Consider the following 18,985-nt stretch of genomic DNA (forward strand, 5'->3'; position numbering starts at 1 on the left):
AAGCTCGAGAACAAAATTAACGCTCACAAAAGTCGAGAGCCAGTCTAGCCTGGAAATTTTCTCTACCGACAATGTAGTTTGAAACACTGAGCACCAGAAATCTGTACTTGTTACGTAAGTGTTATTACCAGGTTGATGTACCCAGCTTTTCAGTGTAACTGGTGGTTCGAATCTGGAATTGAGATTTGGTACGTCATTTTGTTGGAAAAGGGTATGGAAATTTCTAAAACTCTTAGTTCCACATCCCCAGATCAGCATAAAAAAAGGAAGCCGAGTCCTGTGGCCACTGCGCCGCGCTCTGAAAAAGTCCCTGGTGGACTCGTATACTTTAGAACATTTCCACTCTGTAAGCTTTTAAAAGGTATGCTGCTTCAATATTTAGTAGAGGTGCGCAAATATAAAAATTTTGATTATGAATATGGTAAAGAAGGCCTTCGAATGTCGAATTGGGTATAGAATATCTGAGCAGTAAAAAAAAAAAACAAAAAAAACAAAAACAAAATTGAAATATAGCAAACATTAATCACATCGTTTATTTTAGAGTGCTTACCATATTGCACACAAGCTCTCATGGTGTAAGTTTCCTCCAACGTGTTCCTATCGCAACACATTTTAGGAACAGAATTGAGCTTGAACTGAGGTTTCACATCAACGCTTCATGGTCCGATGCGTTCGAGCTAAAAAGGAAGACTTGTAGTGGAAACTGAAACGCCAATGTAAATTCAGTGCTGCTTCAATTCTCGTGAAGAATTTTGTTTCCAAGGGTTTCAGGTATGTAGGGCATGCCAAATATTGCCCCAAAAGTAGTAAATGCATTTTTCAACTTTGTGGAGAAAGGGCTGATATCGTAACACAAATATTGCTGCATGCTTTTTTCGTTGGATTATTGTACAATTACACAATGACCTGCTTTGCATAGAATAGAATAGAAAGGCAGGGAGGTTAACTAAGGAATGACTAATAGGCTACCCTACACGTGGGGAGGGTAACAAAGGGAGAAAAAAGGGAAGGAAGAAAGCACCAAGGAGAGGAGTCTGTCACATGTCTGGAGATCTATAGTAAAATGGGGGTAGAGAGCGTACACTTAGTCTAGAACTCAACACCAAGTCCTTTAAAAACTAAGGAGTGCCTTCACTGCTTTCCTTTCTGATGAAGGTGTCGTTCAAGGGCCCAGAATCTTAGCTTGTTAGCAGCTAGGAAGGTACACTCACGCTCAAACTGAGGGCAGTCACAAAATATGTGCGCAATCGTTTCAACACACCCGCACTGCTCACACGTTGGAGAGTCTCCCATTCCAATGAGATGGGAATCGGCATTTGTAAACGTCACTCCTAGCCGCAGGCGACACAACATTGTAGCATCACAGCGAGGCCGATTGGTACCTGCCGTTGAAGTAATTGATCAAAATGGTGCGAGCGGGATGTCCAGCCTCCTGGCGTAGACCTTGATTGTCTAGTCATGTTTCGTGTGAGCAGTCGAAGGTGCCTTGCTGCATCGGCTCTTGTCAGTGGTATCTCGACACTGTTGGTTGTATCATGAGCCAATCGAGCAGCATCGTCAGCCAAGTCATTGCCAACAATTCCACTTGGCCTGGTATCCACTGGTAGATGATTTCCTGACCCTCTTGTAATGCCTGGTGGTGCAGATGTCGTACCTTCGCTATAAGTTGTTTATGGTCGCCACGGCTTAAGTCCGATTGAAGACATTGTAGGGCAGGTTTAGGATTGGAACACAGCCCATTTTTGAGGAGTTTGTTCAGAGATATACTTTACAGCAGCACGAAGTGCGGCCATTTCTGCTCTAGTAAAGGAATGCTGCAAGCTTTTTCTCAAGTCAGGCGGCAGGTTTTGGTACGCAGAAGTCCGACATCAAAGGCTGAACCCGTAATGCTTCATGAAGCGAGTGACCTAGCCCCTGCTGGCCTTAAATTGGGTCCGCGCGACACCTCCAATGTTTGTGATCTTCCTCGCCTTCGTCTGTATCATCTCCATCATCACGGGCATTGCACCTTCCCTTTGCTTTTTGATAAAATTGGTGACATCCTTCTCCACCTCGTGGAGTCGCCCGCTCTTGGGTCCACTGAAAGCCATTCGCTTGGAGGCGCAGTTGAGAAGTTTGTCCCATTGTTTCCGCCACCGGTGCACATTCTTTTCGTCCACGCTGAAGTCACAATGGGCTTGTAGGCTTCAAGTTCTCTCCTCCTCCAAAGGTACCTTCTGCCTAAAAGCCGCACTGTAATGACATCGCCTAGTGGGCACCGTTAAGCTGCAAAAACGGACACTTCTTGAAGCAAGCACGCAACCACGATTATGACAAGACCTTTGTTCACAGCCAGCATTGTCACAGCGTTCGGAAAAGCAAAATGGAGCCTGGAAACCTGCAAGCATGTAGCTGGTGTAGCCATGAGATGGCGTTACATATCTATCGGTTGTGGGCAAACCGCATGCTCGAATCTAAGTCGATCTCTGACTTTAATAAGCATTTCTTTTTTTCATTTTTTTTTAAGTCTTGGCCTAGATTTGAGTAAATATGGTAGCCTATATACCCACCGCTTTGTTCTTCACCAGCAGTGTGTGCTGGCTGTGGGAGGGCTGCCATCTTGCAGTGGTATTTTTTTAGAAAGAATAAAGCACATTGGCAGGTGTAAAGCATCTAGGTGTTCATATATATCGCCATTGCTCACCGGCTTGAGCGCTGCTTGCCCCATGTCTTGTTTTGGTGGGAGTTTAAATTAACATAACTTGCAAACTGTTCTAATTTGCGCAATCAGTCACTGGCAGCCTTGTTCTCAGTGAAACAAGAGCAAGGGCAGCTTTTTTTTAACGATGCGAGAAGGAAACTATGTTACTGCTTCACAAATAGCAAGGCTCTCTCAGTGCTCACAAAGTTGGCGAGGACAATGAGTGAGGCCCTTAGTCCTGTTCGCTGCTTCAAAATGAAGTCTCTGCTTTTACCACAGTACATCGGTCACAGAAGTGCCCCAGAGGCATGGCGGCTTCAAAAAGCGTTGATTGTATAGAGTAGAGGGTCACATAATTTTCAAGTGTATTCTGTTTTCTACTCTGTAAATTCGTTTTCTCGTCCATAAAAATGTGTCTACATTTTCAAAATATTTTGCCAAACATTGCTGTACACTCTGCATGCATTGAGTTGATGGCACAAGTGCACTTATCTGGAATTGCTTTCATCACCTTTCATCTTCTGTGCAAATGAATTTATCTGGTTATATTTCTATAGTTGATTAAGCATTTTAAGTGATTTGTTTTTATTATTTGTTCATATTTGTCAAGTACTTTACTGTTTAAATTTCGTGTCTCACCTTGCAAAGTACCCTTTTTTTTTTTTTCTCATCAACGTTTATAAGAAACAGCTCTTGTAGTATGTTTTAGCAGGTCATTGCAGTGTTGCTGGCATCGGAATCTTCTCTTTGTTTAGTATTGTTGAGCGCTGTCAGGAAACGGGACCCGGACCAGTCAAATTTGGATGAAATTTGAATGAATTAGGAAACTAAAAGTTGTTTTTCTGCCTCCGAGTCCCAACCCAGGAGCCCAAGTGTTCCCGGCATGTGGCCCTTGTCCGTTCTTTTTCTGCCACTTTCATCTTCCAGAGAGGGTGCTGCTACAGTATAATTAAAATATTGATTTGTTCTCGCCACTGTATTTTTCATTCAGAGAAAGTATACGAAAACTCTAATACAGTCGTGCCTCGTTAATATGGACACTTTGGTTTCCGACCAAAACTGTCCATAAAGCGAGTCATCCATAATAACGAGTCATGAATAAAAACAAAAAGGATTTTATTGAAAACAGAGAATTGTAATTAACGACTGCTTTTGTACATAACGGTGTGCACTGGACTCAAAATTCCACAGAACACCGGCAATTTTGAGTGCATTATCCTTGTCATTATTGTCTCAAAAATTTTAGTGCAGTCTGAAGCGACTCGCTTACCATGACACCCGTGATGTTGGGCTTTGTGCTGGTCGAACTTTCGAGCACGAACTCCTCACTGGCCGATAAATCAGCGTCTGATTCTCTACTCACCGCCACTTCCAAAATGGCCTCTTCACTGAGCAAAGTAGCCGCTAAGTAGCTGCTTGAGATTCTCCTGAGGCGAGAAAACAGCTGAGCTGTCGATACTAGTCCCTCGCAGCTTGGATTGACTGAGATGGCTTTTGCCGCTTGTATTCACAGATTTCTTCGCGTCTACGTTCAGCTCTGTTCTTTTGTGTTTAACTCCCGCCTTGCCAAAAGCCAGACTCAAGTTGGGGACTACAGGCTCCTGATGCTGTGCACTTTTTTGCCTAGTTAACCTTTCTGCCTTTCCATTCTGATTGTTTCTTTTTTTGCCTTGTACTGTTTCTGTAAGGAAGCAAGGGAGTCAAGTTGGCAAGCTGCTATGCAGAGGGCTATCGAACATCCCATCTTCTTGGCGCCGTTTTTATGTGTTCCCATAAAACAAACACTGCAAGCTGAAGTACAGTTTAGAACGACGGCTAGCCGACTACGACGGGCTCAGACCTTGTCAAGGCCGCATCGTTGACTCAAAGCGAAGCCGACATACGGACCGCTTAGTGTGCAATGTTTGTCAGTTCGGCAGCGCAACAGGGACGAAAACCAGGAGCATGAGAGGGAAGCGCGTCCAGGACGGGACGCCCGGTCCCGGTTGCGTGTTCGTACGTCGCCTTTCTTTTGTCGCTCTACTTTGTGAGTGTGTCTTAACTCTCACCGAAAAGCGTTAACGGCTTCATGGAACACACATTGCGCTTTGGGAAAGAAAACTTCAGTTCCCACCGCCACTGTAGGCACTTGTCTTTCTTCCTGTCATTTCTTTCTTACGCTTTTACCGGCCTCTCTGTTCACGTTCAGCAGAATTTATTGCAACCACATGTTGCTGTTTTCCCGACTGCGGCGGCACTTCCGCTGCACCCAGAAATCTTCTGGTTACCCCCTTTCGGGGTCTCTCTTCCGCTGACCCTCGGTTTTCTGTGTACGTACCACTCCGCTCTTACGCTCCCCCCCCCCCCCCTCCCCCTCCCCCTCCCTTAGTACGGCGACACGCAGGCTTTGGTTCTTTCCAACCCCACAGGACTCGTTCAGGCATCCCGCCGCATCGGCTGTCGCGTAGGTTCGCGGTCGACGCGCCCTTCTTTATCTTGCGTTCGGACTACTCTGCTTTTTTCAAGCACTGTACATATTAACGAGACAAAAATACATGGGCCCAAGTGGGGCGCGTGCATTCTTCCCCTGTCCATTGTCCGGACAGCGAATTTCCATATTAACGAGGCATAAATACATTGAAAAGGTTTCGTCCCCAGAAAAACTGTCCATAATTCGGGTCGTCCATATTAACGGGGGTCATATTAACGGGGCACGACTGTACCCTGTACAACAACATTCTGTTATCAGTATGGGGCATTTCTGTTTAGTTAAATCACGCAGAGACCTGAAAAAGGTTTGACGTTCACTTTTAACAGGTGGCACTATGTTTTTTTTTTTTTTTTTTTTTTTATCATCCGCCTAGCCGTTATGAATTCCATATGTTCCAAGCCTGTTTCTATGGCGGTATCTCGGTGAAGAGTGCGTTTTGTGTGTATGTGTGTGTGTGTGAGCATGTTTGTGTTTTAGTGCGCATATATTGAGGTTGCATGAAAGTTTATTCCTTTTTCTCCTCTTTCTCCCCATTTTTCTCAGACTGTGAGCAAGCCACATGCAGATGCATTAGACGATGTTCTCCTCGAGGGCATTCTGGGGAGCTCATCCGAGGAGTCGAGCAAAGGTGTTGCAGCTTTCCTTTGCTTGCAATGCATGAATGCCAGAGATTATGCATGGCAGCTGTGTTTCCTTTCTTCTTTTTGTGAAGGTTTAGAAGAGCTTGTACCACGTGGCTCTTGCAGCAGCAGAATGTTGAGAAAAGGCCTTGTCAGGCGCGTTCGCCTACATTATTGTTTTCTGTCTTGAATGTGCTTCTTGGTTATAATAATAATAATAATAATATTTGGTTCGCGGGTATTGTTTTGGGTTCTTCTGCGTACATAGAGATTTCCCGCTGTACAGTGTCCTATAGAACAAATTGCAAATTTACATGCATTCTGGTTGATACGTCCTATGGGTGGCCCCCAACACGAGAACCGAAAGAAAAAAAAAAAGATTGAATGGCGTATAGCTAAGCAAACAGAATCTATCGGCTGCCAACATTCAGTTAAGACGACTGGTGTAGTGCACATATTGAGGCTGCTGTGGCACCTTGCTATACTCTCCACCAAAGACTTAGGCTACTCTAAGCAGACGCTCAGGATGCACAACTTGCTGCGTGGAGAAGTTCAGATTTCACAATGACGCCACTGGGGACGGTGTGGTCTTCATATCTGCCTTATCATTTGCGCAGCTTATTTAAAGAAAACTGCTTGCGAAGCCTTCATGCAGCTCACTTCTAGCGATTGCCATACTTCGTGAAAACTCAAATGTGGCCAGCATTCAAGGCTCTCTGCAGTAGAATCCTTGTTGTTGCTTTCTGCCTTCTTCATCGACGTTTGTATGTGTAGGCAGGCATCGCCAGGTGCCAACCTGGCTAGTGGCGGAAGCAAAAAGTGCTGGCTGCAAAAGGTAGCACACAGAATCACCTCAAGTCACATGTTCTTACAAAACAGGAAAGAATTATATCCTTTGCTGTCTTGTTATGAGGTGCTAGGACAGAGCTCCTGGATATACACTCAAAGCATCAAACCTGGGGTTTAAAAATGGGACAATAAAATTTTGGTATTGGTTTTTCTAGCTTTTCTTTGTTTTTAGAGATTGCACTTTGCTCCTCACTCTTTCTGAATCGGTAATATTAATGTTTTTGTTCTTTAGTGGTGTTGAAAAAGTTTACACACAATAACATTGTGTTTTAGTCACTTCGATAGCTTCGTACCTAGTTCTCTTGTATAAATAGATAATGTGCTAGTGTGTATTGTCAGTTTTACTTGGGACTTGAGCATGAAACTTGCTGTAATATTTGGCCATTGCAGTAATCACCTTCGAAACAGCTTCGTGGGAGTGCTGATATCCGTAACTTGAAAAATGCGCGGTAGCATTTGAACTGCCTTCTGTTTATGCATTAATGTGGCTAATTTCGTAAGGACACCAAATGAGCCTGAAGGTTTCACACGAACTGTTGCTAATTGCCGTTGCTGTGTCTTGGCACCATTAAGGTTGCAAGCAACAGCTGTTCACAGTGAAAATTGTCGCCAAGGAAAGAGGGCGGCTAAAAAAAGAATGCAAAGATGAGTTCTAGCCCATCTTTGTGTTGTTGCTGATCTGTTAGCCCTTCTTTGTGCTGGTTTTAACCATTCAATTTAATTCTCCTGGTCAATTTTTAGCAACAGTTTGTATCAGCAACTACTGTGAATCCGGAGAGAAATAGTTTCTTTTGGAGCATTCAGGCAAGCTTGCTCTGGGGTCTTCTGGAATTTACACATTCTATTGGAAACTTTTTCGCGGATGCTGTTTTGTAGCTTACCTCGCATATTTCCTTCCTCTTTTCAGATTGATAGCTCTACTCTGTCCAAAATGTCAGGCGGCAATAGCAAATGCCCAAGCATCTAACAATGTTAGTAAACAGAAGACCTATAAGATTACCGCAAAGAGCTATTGCTCAACCGTCGGATTGACCAGGTTGAACCTGTGCTAATATTTTTTCTCCCTTTTTCTTTTCTTTACATTCTTGGGGTGGACAGCAGGCAATGTGCAAAGGATAATTGAAAAACCACCTACTACGCTACTTCCAGTTGCTACTGTCTCTCTCTCCTATCTTGATTGCATTTTGTGCATTCTCCGTGTATTTTACAAATTTACTTGTGTTTCCATGTTGCTGATTATGCTACATAATCTCAAGATTAGTGTGTCTGAGATCCGCTGTGCGACATAAATATGAAATGCTACTATGAAATCGAGATGACACAAAGGGACGGGGATTGGCAAAATTGTGCACTGTGTTGACTGTTGACGTGCATTGGGCACACAGTGACATTTATCGGTTGCTTGCCAGCCCTCTGGCAGCCTTTTACGCGTTGCAGAGTTTATGCATTCGTTTCCTGCCCAACTTTCCAGGTTTTGTTCAAGCTTGGCAGAGGAATGATCGATGCTAGCTGTTAAACTCATTCAGACGTACGAGAAACTGGTCGTCACACATAAGCCCCACAGCCAGCTTTAACCATCGTATATTAAACATACCAGCACATGGTCACCATTTGGGATTGTCCATTTCTGCGCTTGCATTATATGTATGTACACACCATATTCTGGTTTTGCAGTGATGCAAGGCGATTAGTGATTTCAATTATTTGTGCATTAGTAACCTAAGCACTATCAACGCAGTCTGTGAGAAAGCAGTAGAGTAGGTGAAAAAGTTGGAACCGGAAATATCTACCAAACTATTTTTCCATGGTCCCCAGCTTGGCTTTGACACGAACTTCACCCATTGACAACTTTCTAAACAATAAACTGTAATTTGTAGGAATTAATCTCGTGAAAAAAAAATAAGAAGAAAAATTGTGTCATTTATTCAAGTTGGCAAATCTAAGAAGAGCCTGTTCTATGCAGATGAACCTTCTGACTCTCCAGAAAAACCCAAGAAGAAGAAACGCAGTCAGGATGAGGAGACGAAGAAAGCTGAAGCCGATAAATCTGCGTCTGAGAAGGAAGCATGCAAAGCTGAGGAAGGTGGTGATGGGGGCTCCGGTGAGGAGAATGAGAATGCTGTGAAGAAGAAATCCAAGAAGTGGAGCAAGTATGACAAGCTTTTGCGGAAAAACCCCCTGGCCAGCAGTGGCGAGGGAGAAAGCGACAATGAGGAGGAGGAAAAAGAGGAAAAGGAAGAAAAGCGTACCCGTGCCCAGCCGCAGAAAGTGTGAGTGGGTCTCGTATCTCAGCTTTTGGTTCTCGCCAATCTTGGAGTGATATTGAGAACAGAATAACCAAATGGATTGCATGAAAAGGCAGACTAGAGCAAAGGGCAAGTGGGTTAGGTAGGTGGGGTGGGTGAGATTCGGAACTTTGGCCGGTATGTGGGGGGCTTCAACTGGTGCATACAGGGTTGATTAGAGTTCAGCGGGGGAGGCCACTGTCTAGCAATGTACATACGTTGACTGGGGATGAAGAGGGCAAATGAAGCTTGTTTGTATCGATCAATTATGTTCTAAAGACAAAGGGGCTGCTTTGACCAAACATTGCTTTTATGAGCTGGGAAAAAAAAAAAGCTAGTGCAGGTACCATTGCAACCAGCCGTTCCTGCAAGCAAAACGCTCGCCGCGAAGTTGAGGCATTTTTTCGCACAGATTCACAAGGCTAGGTTATGCCAGTACTCCGTCACAAGCGGTGATGACTGAGTCCTTTGCAGTTTTGGTGCCATGGATTTTCAGGAACAAACATTGAATTTTCACCTTCAGATTTCTCAGCAGTAAATGCAGCTTGCGGCTAAAAGAATGTCAACAGCATAACGAAAAGTCAGGAAATTCAGTCATACAGGAGCAAAAATGTTAGTGTTTTTGTAGCTTCGAAGTTTAGTGGAAGGCAAGGAACAGCGGAACTGGACGTGAAAAAAGCTTGGACAACCCAGTCCTACTGTCCCTTCATCTGCAGCTGCACTTTAAGGTTTCCAATTTTGTGTCAACTCTGGTCCAGCAGTCAACAGTTCTTGTAACATGAGTACAGCCTGGCGTCATTATTGCTCCTAGTGCGGCAGCCAAACCAAGCACAGAAATGCAGAAACGTTCATTTATTATGGCTATGTTTTGGTAGTATTTGTAATGTGAGTCACCGTTGCGTGGGCTCATCATATGCCATACGAGGTTTTGTCTTCTTCTAATGTGATGGAGAACTTGACTTTTCGGTTGCTTTGTGCAAAGTTGCACAGGCAAAAATCGTCGATTTAACAGACATTCAGACAAAGTGACAACAAAATACTTTGATTAGAATTCAAGTTTATTCAGACTCACACAGAATCTTAGACAGTTTGTGCACCTTGTTCAGGGGTGGAAGTGCTGCTCCATTCTGCTCCAAACTGGCTGCCTTGATGTTCTGTCATCAAATATAGCAGAACACTGGAATAATGTTACGGCGCTAGAGGCAAAGATATAACGCATCTTGCACTGGGCTTAATTAAATGAAATTATTCTAAAGGAAGGAAGCATGGAGCATAATAAATATTTGTTCGTAATTAAATTTAGTATGAGGCATAGGTGATTGGAGATAGTTAATTGCAGAAATAAAATGCTCTGTGCATGTGACGTAGCACCTCCTTCCAGCCTTTTGAATCGCCAGTGGAGAGAGTAGGAAACGAAGCAGATAGCGTAAATTACCGCGAGTCATTAGGAAACTTATACGGCAGCAAAAAATGCACAAGTCTTTGTAATGCTTTTGCTATGAAAACAAGTGAGTACTTCAACATTGAGCCCCTTTGTCCCTGAGGAGCTAGTCAGGCCTACATCAGACAGAATCATACTTGAAGTGTTATGGGTTGGTATGCCAAAGCTGTCAATCACTAGGAAGCTTCTTTACTGCCTCCTGCCAACATATTAAAAACGAGCTCCAGCATTTCTCTAGCAAAAAAATAAATAATTGGCAGTAGGCAGTGAAGCAAAGCTGAATGATGGTATACCTTTCAATGCCATCTGTCTATATTCCAAAGCTGCTCCAAAATGCTCGAGCCTGCTTTCACCTCTGCAGACCTCCTCCATGTTTACAAACAAACAAGGCAATCAAGGTGGCGCTGCAGTCATCTGTGATCATCCCACTGTAGGCAAAAAGTACTGGAGCGGCACTGGCGCTAAGGTTGTCAAAGCACGTTAATGTGGTCCGAAGGCGCCTTCTTGGCAGACGAAATAACCAGTGCTCAGGAATTTATCAGATAAGCCCAAGCATAGGATCAAAAAGGGTCATGTAATACCCCATATCTGGGGGCTTTGAGGTGTATTCTAAATAAATAAATAAATAGGTAGACATGCACAAGATAGGGAGTGAAAATGTCATGCCTATTAATATGGACTTCAAATTAGTATCGCTGCTAGAGCACATCGAAGTGGTAACTTGACATTTGAATTCATCAAGTCAAAATATGTAAATGCATTAGGTCAGGCTGAGTGTTCAGTTGTGAAGTGCACCAGCAAGTGTAACGTTTGTTGCTAGTCTCTTCCAAGTTTTTTTCTAATGTCGGCCTGTGTTACATTATATATCTTTATATGCTTTTGATGTTTGTCTTGTCAGAGATGAGTACGAAGTTGGAAAGGCATTGAACTTGCATAAAAAGGAACCAAATTGGAGATATTGTATTTCAGAAAAAGAAAACGGCAATTATCAAAGGTATTTGATTTTAGAAATGTGTTCCAAAACATAACTCAAATGCTCCAAAGCTGCTCCAAAATGGTTTTATTGATGCTCTCAAACCTGCTCCAAAATGCTGAAGCCCGCTTCCACCCCTGCTTGTTCAAACTGTCGCCATTGTTATGTGTAGCCAGTTGTCACGAATTACGGTAGAAAAGGCGTCGAAATTTGAGCTTTGATTTATTTATTTGATTTATTTCACTCATTGTCAGCAGGCAGTGTTAGCAGAGACTGACTGGCTAGCATAGCTGACTAACGGGCGAAGATATGTGCTGACTGTCAACCTCAAAGCCAGCCAAAACTGTAAGCGGAGTGTCGCTGATGCTGCCGCATGTTGAATCCTCAGGCCCTGGCCATCTAGGCAAAAAGACATGCCGGAGCAAGACATAAGGCGATTGGGCGCATATGACCGATGTTTTGAAAAAGCCACCAAAAATTAATTCTGGTGGTTGCGTACACACTGTGCCATTTAAGTTGTTTCTATAGAACCCAGTTCTTAGCTGCAGCTATTGTTTTCAGTTTAAAATGTGAGGGGGCGCCGGGGAAAGTAAAACTTTGATCGCGCATAGCAGCGTCATTCAAAGAACATGGCGTCCGCCTCTGCGCGTGCCGCTGAAAAACAAAAGTCGATACCGAGCACTTCAGCTGTTTTTTAGTGCCGCTTTTAGTGATGAAAGTAGCAGTGATGAGTCAGAGAACAATGTGGAAACATCAGACTTCAGCGCAGACAGCGACACTTCGTCTCAGAGGCCCGGGACTTCAGCACATGCTCGCAGGTAAAGTTTGCTTTTCGTTTACGGTGTGTTTTTCATAGCCCGTGAAGATTGTATATGATGACAGTGCTTTGTTTTTGTTCTTCAGGGTCTCAACAACATATAGGCAAGATAGTTTGCCCTATGCTGCAACCCGCATCATTTTTCTGCCTCGACGACAGCCAGGTGCCCATATCGGCGCATTACTGCGAAGCGGCGCTCGGAGGTTCGTTGGACCGCTGGATTATTTCTTAATGTTTTTCACAGCGGAAGTGATCAGGACTTTGTGTGAGAACACCAATAAGTATGCACGGATCAAAATTTTGGACCGACAGACATATGCTCGGTATGACGGCTCATGGGAGGAAGTCACACCATTGGAGATGCTGAAGTTCATTGGGATCATCGTATATATGGGAATCGTTGAAGTGCCGTGACTGCATCTTTATTGGAACACTGGGAATTTGTACTCTGGCCTTCTCTCTCGAAAGATCATGCCTAGAAACCGCATTTTTGCTTTGCTTGCCTTCTTACATGTTGTGGACCCAGATGATTCAGTGGGTGCAATATCTATTGGCAAGACCTGGAAAGTATCCTGGCTTTTGGAGTACATCAATCAAACATTAGTAAATTTTTTCCAGCCAAAACATAACCTTGCAGTTGATGAAAGAATGGTGAAGTGCAAGGGGAGATCAGGAATTAGGCAGTACATATGCGGCAAAGTGACGAAGTGGGGATACAAACTCTGGGTCTTAGCTGACTCCGAAACAGGGTATACTCTTCAGTTTTTTTGTGTACCCAGGCAAACTGGAGATCCCAGGATCACGTGGTCTAGCTTTTGATGTTGTCAACAAGCTCTGCTCGGAATACCTGGACCGAGGGTACAAAATTTAAATGAACAACTTCTATACATCCACCAAACTTTTTGAGCATCTCCTCGAGTGCAAAATGCTTGCGTGTGGGACGGCCCGGAAAGATCGCTGGGGCTTTCCATCTGAATTGAAGGATGTCATATGGAAGAGAAGAGCAGAGCGCGGAGATGTCCGGTGGCTTCGGGATGGAAACACCTTGTATATGCAGTGGAAGGATCGGCGTGCTGTACACCTAATGAGTATAATCCACACAGCCAACCAGCACCTTCCTGCCAAATGAAGGCAGAAAATAGGAGGCACATGGACTGTGACGACGATCACGAAGCCACTCCTGGTGCACGAATATAACGCAGGCATGTTGGGCGTGGATAAGTCCAATCAGAAAATTGGAACCTTCAATATCCTGCGAAAATGCGTACCTTGGTGGAAAACTCTTTTTTCACTGTGTGTACATTGCCTGCGTAAACAGTTTATTCTGTATCAAGCTCATCCGAACATCCCAGAACTTGCCGAAAATGCCAGATTTTACCAGCTTGCGTTTAGAGAGCAGCTCATTCAGCAGATGTTTGAGTATGACGAGGTAGAAGAGAGCCACGCCCCCAATACTCCCGTGGAACGAATTCTCCACCAACCAAAAAAAGTAGAAAAGAGAAGAAATTGTAAACTCTGTTACCAGAATACAAAAGCGGAAATCAATGGAAAGTGCAGTTATTTTTCTGCTGAGTTGAAACTTGCAAATGTGATTGTTAAAACCATGCGTAACAGTTCGTATTTTTCAGTTTTTCTGTGATCAAGTTCTGGCTTCATGCAGCTGCTAATTTTTGTTTTGTTTGTGTTTACTTTTCACTTACTAGCGTGTGCATTGAATAAAATTTCTGACACGCACAACTTTGCTGTCTGTTTCATTCAAAAGTACAACTAATAAGCTACTATTGCATACATTGCAATGTGCGATGCGTTGAGTACTTCTTCTAAAAAAAAAAAATATTTCTTTATATACACCCAAAATTGGCCATTATTCTGCGGTAGCGAAACAGTTAAAAAGAAAAAAAAACTGCGCTCTCCTACTGTCAGTTACGCTGCATCATGCTACATGTGACTTTCATGGTCATTTGGCACGTGGCAAGTGCAGCGAATATGGCAAACAAAATTTACTGAGACACACTTGGCCCCATGTTGTGCAACATGGTGTCAAATTGATACCCATACCTGCCAACCTGCTTGGTTCACCTGGGAGATTCCCGGTTTTTTTTTTACTAAACTTTCCAATTGTGTGATCACTGCTCTAAATCTTCCTATATTTGCTTCTGTGCTTCTGTCTGCACAAGAATGGTTTCTGCAAAACCCCGACAGAGAAGTCAGCAGCTGCGTTGTAATCGTCACCATCAACGGCCACTTTAGCACCATCGGCATCATCAGCTAACCTGCCGTTCAAGGCCAATTCGAGCCAAAGCCAAAGTATCTGTGACTGGCCGGCCTGGCTCTATAAAAAAAAAAAAAATAGCAGTGGCTTTGTTCTGCTATGCTTGGATATACATAGCTTAAAGCGCCCGCGGCAGTGTGCTCTGGGAGGATCCAGTCTTCGGGGCCTCTCTCGCGATTGCTCTGGTAAAGCGTCTTGTCGTGACAGTACATCGCGCGGCCCTTGTTGAACACAACCAGCATTTCATTGAACGCATTAAAGTTTACCGGCGTTCTATAATTCATCTACAGGAAAGGCAAGGCACAGTATCTGTCACTCGCAGAACCCCGCTATCATTCTCACTGTAGACAAGGGTAATTATGAAGAGCGTTTCACAGTCTGGGGTGTGGCGTAGTGGTAAAGCGCTGGTCTGGGGATCCAAGGGATGGAGGTTCGATACCCCGGTGGAAGGCAAGGTTTATTAATTTATTTTTAAAGTATCGATTCAATGGTGATTGGACATGAGACTTCTGGTTGGTCGCTTCGAATTTGGCGGCTCTCGCGCATGTTCATAACGGGCGGTGCACACTCACACGAAACTCAGCTCTGCCCCGCGTAGTGTAGCTTTACGCTACAAAAGTTTAAATAGAGGTGTGCGCTGTGCCAGTTTTGACCGGCGGCACTAGTGCTTTAGCTTCTTTGTGAACAGCCTGCTGATGTGGCCACCGGCCTAGCCGGTTTACGACATAAACTAACGCTGCGTCGTGTGCTACATGTTGTGTGCACGAACAGTGTCAACCGCGCTTATGGGAAGTCGATGTGACAAACCAAACAGCCCTTATGCCGCTAACCGCGGTTACTGCAAACTTTTTCAACCTCTGTTAGCACGAAAACGTTGGGGGTCTGATCGAGCATACCTGTTGCAAATCTAGCGCTCTGTGGTTGTTGCAAGTTAGATTATGGATGCGTAGTATTTGGCTCAGCAAGATCATCCTACTTGAAACTCCTCGATCCCGTTCATAATCTTGGGTCTGCGCCTAGCATCCGGAGCGTATAGAACATCCCCTGTAGCTGGTCTAAGTCTATATGCAGACTCAAATGAGCCTCGATTAGAGGATCGCAGAACGGCACAAATGTGCACATATGTGTTAAAAATCCGTTCTTTCCCGAGGCATCTCTGCTACCCCATTGTAACAAAATGCCCGTCTGAAACACTATTTCTGAACAGACCAAATTCTATCAGGCCGTTGATTTTGCGGTTTGAAGATAATTGCAAAGAACTAAACTTGCTTGATGTTTTACCTGACATTGCACCAATAAATGACCCCCTACCACCATGGTACAACCTCCCTGCAGTATGCGACTTTTCACTTACACATTTACAGAAAAATAAAACACCACAGGAGCACACATTACAAGAATTCCTTGCAGTCCAAGAAAAATATGATGCCTGCACTGAATATTATACAGATGGCTCAAAAACAGAAGTACACGTAGGAAGTGCAGTGGTTCAAGGCACCAGTAAAACAATAGTACGGCTGCCAGAGTGCATTTCGGTTTTCACTGCCGAATGCTATGCTGTATGTGTCGCTGTAGAGGAGATAACCAAGAAGAAAATAAAAACAGCATAATCTACACCGATTCCTTGAGCCTACTTACAGCCATACAACACAAAAATGCTCAACAACCTTTATTAGGAACTATAATACATAACAGTGGTAAAATCACAGCTCGAAAAAATAAAGTTCTGCTGGCTCCCTAGCTATGTTGGAATTGAGGGCAGTGAGAGAGTGGTTGTATGTGCTGCACAAGCCCAATTTGGCCAAGTTACAGAAGTGAGCATGCCGAATAGGGATTGTTTAAAGCTCTTATACAGTGAATTAAGAGCTAAATTGCAAGCTACATGTAATGAACAAGTGAGCAACAAATTACAATTCGTAAAGCCCTTTTTATCTGAATGGAAATCCTGCAGACATCAGGAACGTTCTAAAAAAGTAATTTTATGTCGCTTACGCATTGGGCACACCCACCTCATCCACAATTTCTTGCTGACAAAACAAGACAAACCGCTCTGTGAAAGGTGTGGTGATGAACTCAAAGTTAACCACATCTTGATTGCCTGTTCAGAACTAGAAGATCTAAGGAAAAAAATATTTTACAGTATTTTATAAAGAACACATCCCATTACACCCCATGCTCCTTTTAGGTGAACAAGCACTGATTCTGTGCAGATTTTTAAGTTCCTTAAAGATGCCAACATTTTAAACAAACTATAACAATCAAGGTATACCATTTTAACATCTATCATCAGTTTTAACCTTGTGTTTGGTGCAGCATAGCCTTCGTCGCTTTTGCGCCATAAAACCCAATAAAACCAAACCTAGGCAATAGCGCGGCGCCTGTGGATGGGATTCAGGAGCACATCGGCGCCCAAGTACGAAAGCCACATGAGCTGGCCCACTGGAACAACGTGCACACTACATTGAAACAATCTAAAAAGCAACACAAAAATGTGCATAGAATGCCGTCTGACAGCGGTTTTGTACAATCTACGAACGAACGATGGCGGTGGTCACACTGAAGGTGAATGTGGAGCCAAGAACTAAATCGCGCTTCACTGCAGTCTGTGTTTTGCTTTCAGAAACATATTGAGTACACTTATTGGGAGTCATGCTGGTCTTTGAGCTAGCGCGAAAGCAGCAGACGACGCGGATTCAATTTGTGACGTCAACAATCGTCTCAACATGGCGGTCGCTGTCACTGGGAGGAGCTTCGTTGTGTCAGCTTCAGTCATTTCATTTGAAATAAGGAATGCTTCTAGGGCTCTCAAATTTCGGAAATAAAATAATACGGTCTAGCATTATCCGCCAGATTACAAAACTGCCATATATTGGATGATCATGGCGTGACCGCTTTAACTGACACAGAAAGTGAGTTCAGATCAAGAAGGCCTTTTGAGAACCACTTTTACTGTGCATGTTTAATGGTCCTGACAGTGGGGAGGACATGGTTCCAGATGTTTTTGCATCTCTGGTTAGGCGGGCGACCTCTTCCGATAGGTGTGGGGGGGTTGAGCATCTGCTGCAGAAGAAATTTGCTTCTTAATTTGAAATTTGCTTTAGTTAATTAACTACTCTTCTTGACTGAATAGGCAAGTGATTTGGCTCATGTATTTGTTGATTGTTCTTTCACATGCTTTCCAAGCTGTTTCTGCGCGGATTTTTATAATTGTGTCCTGTCACCGAGCGGTAAGGAAATTGACACAGTGAACAACCTTGTCTTAAATGTGTTGTCTCTTTGTTCCACCTAGGAGTACATCGAAAAAGAGGAAAATTGTGTATAGCGATGACTCTCCCGATGAAAAGTCCGACAAAAAGTCCGACGAAAAGTCTTCCTCGGATGTCATCTCCATTAATGACAGCTCATCAGATGCAAGTTCTGGGTTCACTCCTGCCCGCAAGAAGACAAAGAAGAAAGCTGCCAAGGCGCCTGCTTCAGATGACTCTGACTTTGCAGGAAAGAAATCCAGGAAAGGTGCCTCCTCATCTTCAGATGTGAACAAGCGTAAGAAGAAGCGGAAGCGCATCAAGATAGCTTGCTCTACAGCTGAAGAGGACAATGATGATGACGACAGTTCTGTCGAAATACTAAATGCCGTAAGTGGAGCATTGTGGGTGCTATGAGCTGTATTTTGATAGTGCCGTGCAGAGCTGTATTTTGATAGTGCCGTGCATATTTGATAGTGCCTTGCTCGAGCAATAGAGAACAGGGTAGGAATTTTTGTTAGAGGAAATTGGAACACTATAAAATCTGCTTGTAAGCAAAGGCCATAATTTAGAACAATCATATTTTGTGCACCATTTACAGCATGTCAGGTTTGCTTTTGGTGATTAGTAGTATAATCTTTGCAGCAGTATTAGATTAAAGGTACTGACAGCTGATGGCAATCGGTTGACAGATGGTGATGGAAATGAAAAGATGCCCTTTTATATTGCCAGAATTAAGCACTTAACATCAATGAAACAAAATTTAATTTTGCCATGAAAATTGCTTTTAACAAGCTGAAGTGTTGTCCTGTAGTGAACCTTGTTTGCTTCGCCAGGATGGTGCAGTGGCTACAGTGCTTGACTACGGTGCTCAAGTGTGTGGGATCGAATCCCGGCCTCGGCGGCCGCTTTTCACTGGAGGCGAAAAGCAAGGCACCTGTGTGCTGTGCGATGTCAATGCACGTGTTCAAAATTTCCGGAGTCCTCCACTACAGCGTCTCTCTTAGCCCAAGTTGCTTTGGGAGGTTAACCCTCACAAACCAAAAATCGTTTTTTTTTTCTGCTGTGTGAACTACTGCCTTTATTCTTTTTGGCAAAAAAAACATGAACTACCAACTAGCCTGTCCTTTCAACCTCGACCTTGACCTTTCACAGTTTTTGCCAACACCGGTGTTATGATTCTACAGAGCTCAACTTCAAATGTCAAAAAGCCTACATTTGAAAACTAGTGGCTGGCTTCCTCGAAGCAAATAGTAAACTGTGAGGTGCAGCTTTGGAATAGCAGAAATGGAAAATGGCAGTGTTCATCTACTTATAATGCAAGTGAGGAAAA

General features: G+C 43.7%; 1 protein-coding gene across 1 annotated transcript in view; it reads left to right on the forward strand.

Annotated features, from left to right (window-relative positions):
- LOC146191765 (uncharacterized) overlaps positions 1 to 18,985 on the forward strand; it is a 103,823-nt gene that overhangs the window by 24,876 nt on the left and 59,962 nt on the right. Inside the window, exons 6-8 of the mRNA XM_084602276.1 lie at positions 5,694 to 5,778; positions 8,583 to 8,889; positions 17,697 to 18,042. Of these exons, the coding sequence (XP_084458402.1) occupies positions 5,694 to 5,778; positions 8,583 to 8,889; positions 17,697 to 18,042 (738 nt within the window). The remainder of the gene's footprint in view (positions 1 to 5,693; positions 5,779 to 8,582; positions 8,890 to 17,696; positions 18,043 to 18,985) is intronic.

The sequence above is a fragment of the Amblyomma maculatum genome, chromosome 4, assembly GCF_055883805.1.
Source record: "Amblyomma maculatum isolate TAMU_Amacu chromosome 4, ASM5588380v1, whole genome shotgun sequence".
Lineage (NCBI taxonomy): Eukaryota > Metazoa > Arthropoda > Arachnida > Ixodida > Ixodidae > Amblyomma > Amblyomma maculatum.